The sequence below is a fragment of the Mauremys mutica genome, chromosome 4 (genome assembly GCF_020497125.1).
Source record: "Mauremys mutica isolate MM-2020 ecotype Southern chromosome 4, ASM2049712v1, whole genome shotgun sequence".
Lineage (NCBI taxonomy): Eukaryota > Metazoa > Chordata > Testudines > Geoemydidae > Mauremys > Mauremys mutica.
The window spans coordinates 46,760,689-46,771,789 of record NC_059075.1 but is presented as its reverse complement, the minus strand read 5'-3'; the positions used below and the strand labels follow the sequence as shown (position 1 = coordinate 46,771,789).

General features: G+C 42.4%; 1 protein-coding gene across 8 annotated transcripts in view; it reads left to right on the top strand.

Moving 5' to 3' along the window:
* Window positions 1-11,101, top strand: part of LOC123368608 (protein only RNase P catalytic subunit) — a 90,231-nt gene that overhangs the window by 404 nt on the left and 78,726 nt on the right. For 3 of the 8 annotated variants that reach the window (XM_045013523.1, XM_045013529.1, XM_045013528.1), the window contains exons 2-4: window positions 1,677-2,654; window positions 4,676-4,723; window positions 10,108-10,240. In XM_045013523.1, the coding sequence (XP_044869458.1) occupies window positions 1,677-2,654; window positions 4,676-4,723; window positions 10,108-10,240 (1,159 nt within the window). Of the gene's footprint in view, window positions 1-50; window positions 283-1,251; window positions 2,655-4,675; window positions 4,724-10,107; window positions 10,241-11,101 lie in introns of those variants that run through there. The other 5 variants (XM_045013526.1, XM_045013524.1, XM_045013527.1 and 2 more) reach the window with 3 other exon arrangements.

Here is an 11,101-nt window from a genome sequence, read left to right as displayed (position 1 = left end):
GTTTTCAGCGTGCGGGCAGTAGTCACCGGGGCGGGGGCACGTGAGGTGTGCGCTGCCGCGAACCCTCGCCTCGTCCCCGTGACTCCGGCCGCCCGCTGCCAGGCGCTGGTGGTTCCAACGGGCTCCCCGGGGTACCGCTGAGTCCAAAGGAGGCCCCTGCCTGTGCTCCGGCTGTGAATGAGCCGGCCCAGCTTGTGCGGCGGGGTCTTAGCCCCCCAGCTCATCGCAGCGTCTCTGAGCGGCCCGGGGGGCACGTCCCGACTGGCAGCGAGCCTCTCCCAGGTCTGCGGAGAGGCCGTGGACGTTGCACTATTGCCATAGGCCCAAGCACTCAGACATCACTAGTCAGGCCCAGAAACCGTGAGGTTGAAAACGTGAAGAGCTGCTGGAGTTAGTTATACCTGTGATTGTTTGTCTTCTGGTGCCCAGCTAGGCTCTATAATCGTGCTGGCTAGAAACTTTTATTTAAAAGTGAACGCTGAATCTTTTGCCTAATTATACCCCTTCAGCAGTGGGGGCTTTAAGAAATACACCAAATACTGTGAAACTTGTGATTTTTGATCACAAGAGCTGACAACAAAGGTCCTCTCACAAGGATCCTTTCTGCCTCCTCTGAGTACATAAGAACATAACATAAGAACGGCTGTATTGGGTTAAACCAATGGTCTGTCTAGCCCAGTATCCTATCTTCCAACAGTGGCCAATGCCAGGTGCTTCTGAGGGAATGAACAGTACAGGTATTCATCAAGTGATCTATCCCCTGTTGCCCATTCCCAGCTTCTGGCAAACACACCCCTTCTCTTATGGTTACACTGGCTGGATCCCAGCTATTACTATCCTTTGTGTTCTTTTTAGGAAATCATAGCTTACTGGGAGGTGCCCATATTAAAAACTTGCTTGCAAAATGGTGTTGTCTCCCTCCTGAGCTATGGTTATCACTGGGAAAGCAGGTTTTGTTTAAATGGTGAGAAAAATTAATAGTCCTATATGTTTGCAGCATGTGACTACCTGCCTTCCTGGATGTTTATCACAAGCTATAAGTGATAAGGGAGCTTTGGTAGAAGTTTAATGTTAAAATATTGGCAGTTTATCACTGGCTTTTAGGTGAGCAAATTTTGGGTTCCAGATGTAAGGTAGGTTAGGTAGGTCACTTTTTTGGTTGTAAAAATGTAAACTGAATTGTAATGTTGAAGTTAGTACTCTGGAGATGTAAGTACTAATTGTGTATTGTTTGTGGTCTGTTTTCTGTAGGTAATTTCCTAACCTCATTTGGATGAAAGCAGCAGAACAACTCTTAGTTCTTAGGAAGTTCACATAACTTCTTCCCATTTTTATAGCATATATTTATGATAAACCTTAAACAGCCTCAGAGGTTGGGCAGGCACAATAAAGTACAGAACCGCCAAGCCTCTTTCCTGGGAAGAGAGATGCCCCCTCACCCTTTGTACTAATAGTTTGAAATATTTCTTCTTTTGGTGATGGAGTTTGCTATTTTTGTTTTAATGAGAGTCTTAAAAGCTCCCTTGTGACCTTTATTCAAAAATTTTCACAGCTTGACACCCCTTAAGACTTTTACTATAAACTTCCTCACAAACTTCACTTCTCACTAGATCTCTCTTGGAGAGTGTTCCCAGTATATGCATTCTTCTCATCATGGCTTTCTTCCGTCCCACTAGCTTCTCAGGTTTGCAGACTTTGGGGAAATACCCCATGTTTTGGCCTGTTCCAAGGCGCCAACAGCTGTTTGCTGTCATCCTCCATCTCCTGAACAGGAAACATGTTAAATGTTTCCCTTTTACTACCACTTCTCAATCTGCAATACCAGTGGATCCCAAAGCAACTCATATGCTGTCTACTAAGACCAGATCTAAAGGTAGAGATGGAGAGGAAAAGGAAGGCAGGGCCAGAGGACACACCTCTTCTCCTCATCCTTTTTCCCTGTTCTCTGCTGGAGCTGCCAAGAGGAGATCAAAGAAGCAAGAAGAACTGCTCATGATATCTAAAAAGAATGGTATCCGGCCCCCAGAAAAACCTTTGAGTGTGGCAGAATGGGAAGAGCTGAGGGGAGAATTTAAGGGAATTAGCAAGTTTGAAGATGTAATGCTAGAGCAAATGATCAAATGCAACAGCTCTATAGATGTGGCCAAGTCTTTGCTGTCTATGGTGGCAATGAGAAAAGGTGACATCCGTTATAATTTATTGGTCAAGTACCTGGCTCTGTGTGTCCGGCAAGAGCAGATGGCAGAAGTTTATGATGTCTATGATATAATGAAAGTCAGATTTAAGACTTTAGAAACTGGGGCTTACGGCCTTCTAATCAAAGGTCTGAGTGGTTCCAATCGGTGGAGAGAGGCCTTGTTGCTACTGCAAGAGATAAAAAAAGTCATGACCCCGTCAAAAAGGAACTATGGAGATTGTATCAAAGGGGCCCTCAATAACCAAGAAATAAACTTGGCGTGTGAACTGTATCATGAAATGCTTGCTAAGGATTTGATACCAAACTTGGATACGCTGCAGGTCTTTTTTGATATTGGCAAATGCGTGAAGGACGATCAGTTAAAAAGTGAACTCTTAGGAATCCTCTTGTATCTGAGAGAAAATCAACTATATCCTGGAGAAGCTCTTATGCAGAGTATAAAGTTATGGTTTGAAAGGTAAATATTGTTTCAAAAGCAGTTACTGGTTAATGGGAATTGACTCTGTGATCCATTAAGACCGTAGTCCAAAGGCCAGTGTAAATCCCTGAAACCTTTTATCATTTTATGTTGTTTTTCCCTTTTTTTAAAAAAGCACTGCCATAATCTCTTTATTTCTACTGTAAGTAGAAAGTTTTGCCAGGTCTGAATTTCCTATCACAATTTTTACCTTTTCATTTTGCATTTTTCGTGTAGGTGTAGCATATTCTGATGAGTCCCACATCTCAGAATTTTTGTCTTCAATGGTTCTCATCCTTGGTTTGTTATGTTTGATAGCAAATACTGAATGTTGATGAATGTCGGAATTTCCTCTGATATACTAGGGGACAGAAATGGTAAATTGTACAAAATTGAGACAGTTTCCCTCTGTGGTACAAGAAAATAGCAAATGCTATGGAAAAAAAATTCTGGCTCCTTCTAATATGTGTTGACTCAGAGGGTAACCAGAGTAATTTCAGTAGAAGCCACTGAAGTCAGCAGATATTATAGTACACACAAGAATGAGATTTGTTGAATAAGAAAATGCTGTTTTTACATAATCGCTTCTTAGAGTAGAACTGTAATTTTAAAAAAAATCATATTAGTGGGAATAAAAGAGGACAACATCATCATATTTTGGTCAGGGGGAAAGCCTGCTCATGTAGAGTTGAGTTGGTAGGAGGAAGGGTAATAGGGTTTCCTGTTTTCCCTTATCTTTCAAGACAGTTAAAGAACGTCATATATCATTGTGGCCAATGCAATGTAGTGATGTGTGTGTTGGTACTGCGATGATGCAGTGTCAAAAGGTCACAATGCAAGCATTGCAGTGTCAAGTTGCAGTGACTTTGTGTGGGATCCATAAAGAGATTTAGGCCTTGTAATGTTGAGTGTCACCGTGCCTAATGTCTAGGCACAGGAACAACATGGTGATCCACAAAGCTGAGTTATTTGCCTAGGCTCCCTGTACAATGAATAGGGAGAGACGGTCACATAAGAAGTGCAATCCACAAAAGCCAGCACTGGATGGAGGGCTAATCTACACTGGCAATGTTAAAGCGCTCTTAAAAAACCCACCTCCATGAGCGGTGTAGCTCCCAGCGCTGCACTCAGCGGTGTGTTTTTTCATACCCCTGAGTGAGAAAGTTGCAGCGCTGTAAAGCGCCAGTGTAGACAAGCCCTTGGTTAGCCAATTGGAGATGCTAATGACAGGGGTGTGTGCTAAACCCCACTCCTTTCTCAGAGATAGGTTCTTAAATCTGGGCTGCATGGAGGTGTCTATATCTGCTTAGTGATGCACAGATGGGAACCAGCTGCCTGGAGTTAGTGGGTGTAGGTGCCTCATTTTTTGTTGGAATGAGTTAAGTACCTGCTTCACTACATGCAAACTGGCCCATTTCCTGGAAACCCAATAGATACATGCAAACTGGCCAGAGGAAGTGGCGCTGGTTCCCATGCCCACTTTATAATTTTTATTCCAGTGGTTAGCACACTTGCCTGGGATATGGAAGACCCAGTTCAAGTCCCCTTTCTCTGGCAGAGGGGAAGAAAGGATTTGAACAACAGATCTGCTTCTCAGGAGAGTGCTGTAACCCCTGAGCTATCGGGTGTTCTGATGCTGAGCTAACTCACACTCTCCTGTTGAAGCTGTTCCACTGTAGATAAATCATGAACGAGTGATTGGAGCAGAGGGACTGGACCAAAATCTTCCACCTCCTGGGGACTGGGGGGTATGCCTTAGCCACTGGACTGCAGAGTTGTTCTTTCTCTGTCTGGCCCAAAGCCTGTTCCACTGTGGATAAATGCTTAAGTAGTCATATGCGGGGTGTTGCACATAAGCAGGTATAATGGATGAATCTTCATATAATTTCTCTTTAGTGTAAAAGGTTATTATTTTTATTTCTAGATGCAGACCAGAAAAAAATCTTTTGGCTGTACTGTAGTTCAAAAATGATGACACAGAAGTCTAACATTATTTATATTATATATATTTTTGTTTTTAGCATTCCAGGAGAGAAATGGGAAGGACACTTAACTACCATTAAAAATAGGTAAATACAATATTTTATGTAAAAACTTGATAAATAATGTGTTTGGGTTTTTTTTGCCATGAACTTTACTTTGGTAAAAGGACTATTTCTGTTACGTTATTTCAGATTTCTTATTGAAATAAATTCTTTGATCATAATTTCTAACACCCACTTTTTGGTGGGTGTACAGGACTTCTCAAACCCCTGAGGTGGTGCCATGGATCTGTAATCCAGCCCTAACAGTGCCCTTAGGAAGACTCTGAGCCTCACAGTGTATGTGTCTGGTGATGGGTTTATTTATTTTGAGTTAACTTTCAGGCAGGGTTCAAAGACAGGTCTAGGGGTTGCTCTCTGCTGGGGGCTAATTAGGCCCTGCATCTTAAAAAGGGTCTGGGATACACCTGTAGCAAGAGGAGAGAGCTGTTTTGTTGTGGGAAGGAAACAAGCTGCTCTGTTTGTAGGGCTGTTTGTTTGTTTATTGACTGTAAACCTGTATGGGAGGTGGTTAGGAGCCAGAGACCCTTGCCAAGATTATTACTTTGGTTAAAGTAAACTGTCCCTATGTAATTGCTCAGAACCTGGCCCTACCACAGAGGTTTGCGCCAAAAAAATGTTAATTTGCGGTATGGACAAAATCAAGGAATTGCAAAGTATTTTCCTTCATGGACAATTTAGATACACATTTCTACAAAATACAATTTACAAATATTTGTAACTTTGTGAATTCGTCTTACATATTGTCAATCTAATTTGAAGGCCAGATTTGTGTCTCATGTGTATTGGCAATTGGAAATGTGTCAAAGATAAGTATGTTTTTGAGTTACATGCTCCTTTGAGTTTGTAATAAAAATAGAGTGTACAGGTGCTGACTCTTTAACATTTCTTTTAGCTTTTCTTAAATGTATTGCATCTGCTGCTACTGAAGGCGGGGAGGGGGAGAGTAAACATTGACTGCTGTGGGAGCAGGAGTGGGCTGCTGTAAAATCTGATTTGCAGCATACAGGCTGCTTGTTTTCTTCCTTCTCTAGCTTCCTGGAGCTTGTAGGTTCTTCTAGTCCTGATAATCAGGAGCTTCAGACTTAGACTCTTCTGACTATTAATTTTATTTTGAGAGTTAGAAAGGCTGTTTGACTTCCCAGGGTCAGTTATGGAAAGCTCTAATTCTCTTCTACTTAGGGATTCCACATGACAATTGGTATGCTGGATCCAAACATCAGCTTGTTAAATCTGGCATTATCCCCACCACTCCAGAAAAATAATTGAACAGTGCACCTAGCTGTCAGGGAATGGTGGTCTTTCCTAAACCACACAGAGGTGTGATCAGCTTTTATTCCTGAGGGGAATGTATGGTATTTTTATTCTTCAGGAACCTGCATCCAACTGTGTGTGAAAAACAACATTACTCTGAATAGTCACTGAAACTTACCTCATAGGTGGTTTGGTTGGTTATGGTGCTCTTGGAACACCCACTCTGAAATGAGCCACAACTTCTCTGTCTTTATAATACACTTGTCAGTATTGCTGGCTGCTTTTCTGACCGCTTAAGAAAGCCTCCCCCCACCACCTTTACTGTGGCTCTTGGGTGATTGCTGAGAATTTTGCAGCATGTATGCATAATAAGAGCTATCCGAGATTACAAAATTTGAAATGTAATTTTAAGGTAGCTTTTTGAAGAGAAATTCAATACAAGAACCCAATTGTGAAAGATGCTGAGTGCCTTTTATTCCCATTGACATTACATGAAAGTTGAGGACACTCATCAGGCTTTGGCTCATGGGAAACAATGGTATGAATTTGTTAAACAAAGCATAACATGTGACTTTATTCTACAATTAGATCTTTCTAACTAATATAAAGTGATACTGGTGAAAGATTCAAGGTTTAAATATGCCAGCTGTAACATAAATTCTGTAAATGTTAAGCTTAATAATTTTGGTGGAGTCTCAATAATTTTTGGGGTCTTTCTTGTGAGCTCTTAAATTGTGGAGTTTTAACAATGTTATTCTAATTTCTGCCAGTTGTACTTAGAATTATTTATCAGGAGTTTAGGATTATTTAAATAGCCAGATTTCTGATTAATACAAATGTGTGGCTTAGGCATGTGATCGCAGCCAGTGGGTTGAGCATGTGGAATATACTAAAAGTTGCACATTGTTAGTGTGTTAAGTCAGCAAATACATTGTCCACACGATAATTTATGCAATCTTGGAATATTTTTTGCTTATGGTCTGTGTTTTGATATAGACCAGAAGTCTGGTTGTTGTGCCAATTAGGTATTTATAGTTGTGTTGAGTAAGAAATATACTGACTCTTCGCTTTTCTCTGTGCAAAAATCAGAGGAGAATAACTTACTGTTTAACATTTAAAGCTCAAAATCTATGGCAGTGTTCTAGGTTTATGCATTTCAGAACTTCACAAATTGATTGATGTAAAAAAGAATGTTCCCTCCTTCAGTTCAAAGCATACACAGCTGGATGAATGTAAGTCTCCAAAAAGAGCATTGTGAAACATCAACATTCTACTTTGCATCTATGAAAAGACCTAAGTGGGAGGATGCAAGGAAAAATCCTTTTGTCTGGCAGCCTGGAACCACCAAAGAACTCTTCAGGATAAATGACATTTTATTTATGTAATGCCTACTGGACAACCTGCTGACTTGCACTTAAAAATCCTGAAGACAGTGGTTGGCATGTGCAATCTGAGGATGAGGATGAAAACAGGTCTGATACCTCATATTTTTTGTAAAAGCTCTCAGTTTTCAGGGAGAGCTCAGACATGATTAGCTTAGTTCCTCATGTGCCTACCTGGCCAAGCAACACTACAAGGGGAATTAAGCAAAATAGCTGATCCTTTGTTTCTTTATCCACTGCCACTTTTTACCAAAAAAAGCTAAGGTTGGAATTTATTGTAATTTTCATCTACAATCAGACATATAAGTTAGGTGGTTCACCCAGGATTTTTAAGTGTTAGATCATTAGCTTGTCTTTGAGGCAGGGATATGCAACACAACTTAATTAGAAAATATCAACAAAAACCTCATTCTGACCTCAAAGAAATTGGGGCAATCACGTTTTAGTTGGGCAAATGAACTTGAGATCCAGTGTGTCCTTGTACATGGGCTTGGAGGATTTTAAAATATTTTTTCCCAAGTATGGTATGTATAGAAAGGATGTGGAGAAACTGGAAAGGATACAGAGATGAACGACAAAGATCATTAAAGGGATGGAATGCAAGCCATATTAGCAAAGGCTGAAGGAACTGGGTATGTTTAGTTTGAAAAAGAGGAAACTGGGGCAGGGAAGATATTTGAAAGGCTGCCATAAAAAAGATAGAGAAAAGTTGTTCTCTTGCCACGGCAGGCAGGACAAGAGGCAATGGGGTCAAACGACAGCATAGCAGATTTAGATTAAATCTCTTGAACTTCCTGACTACAAGAACAGTAGGACAATGGAACAGACTGCGTAAGGAGATTGTGGAAGCTCCTTCACTGGAGGTTTTCAAAAGGAGGCTGGATAGTCATCTGTCTTGGATAATTTAGACACAACAAATCTTGCATCTTGATGGGTAATGACCCTTGCAATCCCTTCTAACCCTATGATTCTGTGTCTGGAACATGCTTTACATGATATATCTCGGATGGATTTGGAGCTGCTCAGTAATAATTTATGAATAGTGTATCTTGATCTGGTTATTGGGATGTTTACTGTCTGAATATATGGATTTAGTTTAATAAGGGGTAGCTGGCAAAATAGGATCTTCACACCTCAAGCAGTGCCTTCCACATCTACACAGTGTCTCACTGCCTCCTCTCTGCTGCCTCCCTCCTGCCAGAGCCTTTCCTCACCTCAGTGAAAGGCTCCTGCTGTGGGGAGTTGCCAGAATCTTTTCCTGCTACTTCCCCCCCTGCCAGAGCCTCCCCCCTGCACAGTCCGGGGCAGCAGGTTTGTATAATTTTTGGTGGTTCCCAGAATGGATCCAAGTCCTGCCCCCCAGCCCCACACCTGCCTTGTAAGTCGATATATATTTTTTAAAATAATGTAAAAATGGACTGGAAACAGTAAGCGTTTAACAGTTTCCCGATATTGCACAATGTGTGGGGGGGGGTAAGGGCTTTGGGGTGGGGCTGGGTATAAGAGGTTTAGGGTGTGGAAGGGGGCTCAGAGCTAGGGCAGAGGGTTGGGGTGTGGAGGGATGAGGGCTCTGGCTCGGGTGTGTGGGAGGGGCTCAGGGTTAGGGCAGAGCATTGAGGTGTGGGGGTGTGAGGGCTTTGGCTGGGGGTGCGGGCTCTGGGGTGTGAGTGGGGATGAAGACTCCGGGATGCGGGGAGGCTGCCCCGGGGCTGGGGCCAGAGAGGAGGATTCTACAGTCCCCCCAGCCCTCTCTTCACTGGCAGCAGAGAGCTTCGGGGGAGGGGCCCCCCTCTTCTCCCCAGTGGCACACTCACCTGGCACGTGCTCCTAGGGGCTGGGCCCCCTCAGGTCCAGGAAGCCCCCTCGCCTCCCCTGTGGTGGGTGCTGGGGGGAGAGGGCTCCCATCACATATGTGCTTCCTCCCCGCCTCGTTCCGCATTCAGCGGCTGTGCCTCAGCCTGCTGCCGGAGCTGCTCCCTTTTGTAGCCGGCAGTGGCCGGCGAGGGAGCGCAGCGCAGAGCGGCAGGGCAGCCACGGGGGGAGGCTCACTGGGTTGGCAGGAGGGGCTGTGGGACACTCTGGGAGAGGCACATAGGGGTGGCAGGCGGGGCCGGGGGAGGCATGCGCGGCAGCAGGTGGGGCTGGGGGAGAGACCTGGCCCAAATATTGATGGAGCCAGTCCCCTGGGTCCTGAATTTGCTGGAGCACGGGTACCACGGGCCCATATAACTCACTGCCCCTGTGCACAGTTAAAAGTTCCAGCAGTGGGGAAAGACTATGTCAGAGGGGAGTCAACATGGAAAGGTTCTGATAGCTCTGTCAATGCTTTAGTCAATTTGAGGCTATTTCTGTGGTCCCCTCTGTAGTATCTGATCATCTGAGTTTTTAATGTATTTTATCTTTGCAACACACCTATGAGGCAGAGAAGTACTATTTTACAGACGGGGTAACAGAGATAGAGAGAGACTAAATGTATTTTCCAAGGTCACGCCGGAAGTTTGTGATAGTGCTTGTAATTGAACACAGAAGTTGACCCCTAAATGGCCCCAAGGATCTGATCCAGAACCCATTGAAGTCAGTTGGAGCATTTCCATTGATTTCCATAGGTTTTGGATCTGGCCCAAACTGGGCACAAGTCATTTTCTGATGACTTATTTTTTATTTGCACAGAAAGAGGCATGCATAATCATTTAGTAAATGGAAGTGAATTTTAACCTATGGCTCTTTTACTACTCTTATTCACATGCATACTTTGTGGTTTTATTACTGTTACAGCGGAAAATGTCCAGTTTGTAACCAAAACCTGGAAGCTATTCATCTGAGCCAAGAAGAGTACAATGCACTCAGGGAAAAAATAATAAAAGATGTGATCCAGGGAACTGATGCATTCAGGAAGACGACTCCTCAGGTAGGTTTCAAGGGCCTTCAGGTTTATTGACTGGAGAGTCATAAGTGACTAATGCTTAATAGGTCTAAGACCCCCTAATAATTTTTTCAACACTTAATTTTATATTAAGGATTTTTTAAAAAGTTGTGTCATGCTAACACTATAGATTTTCGCTGATTTATAGTAAAATGTATTCAAGAATTCATTTTGACATTCTACTTATAATCATATCAATTTATTCTTAACCTCACTTTATCATGGTTTTGTCCTTCAATTCCTTCAGTATCTCTTTAATTTTTGTCTTAATCAGTAAGAAACTCAAAAATATTTTAATAATCTGCCTACATTTTCTCCACTATTTAATAAAATGAATCCAAGTGCTGAACTCTCCATTCCTCCCTTCACCCTCATAATTTTTCACATCTTTCTAGTTGGTCATTCAAGGAGAGGATACCTGGACTAGAAGGATTACATTTTAAGTAGTAAATGTTAATAAATGTCAATTTCTTCCCCATCCAAAAAGTAATGGAAAATATTCCATGATTCATAACTGAAATTTTCACTGGAGGAAAGTTTAAAAACAAACAAACCTGGAAGTCTCTGCTGTCTCATTAAATATTGTTTCATTTCTGAAGCTTATACTTATTAAATCTTGAATGCTGGGTTTTTCAACAGCGCAATAGTTTAAGTCAAAACTAGGAAAAATCTTTGAAAATAAACATCAGTATTACCTGTCAAAATTCACAAAAAATTAACACTAACCCCACAGTCCTAAATGTACCTGGGCTATGGTAATATGATATCTGCAGTGGGAACATCTAGCTTTGAACTGGGATCACTGCATACACATGAGATAGAAATGGTACTATTTGAAATCATGGT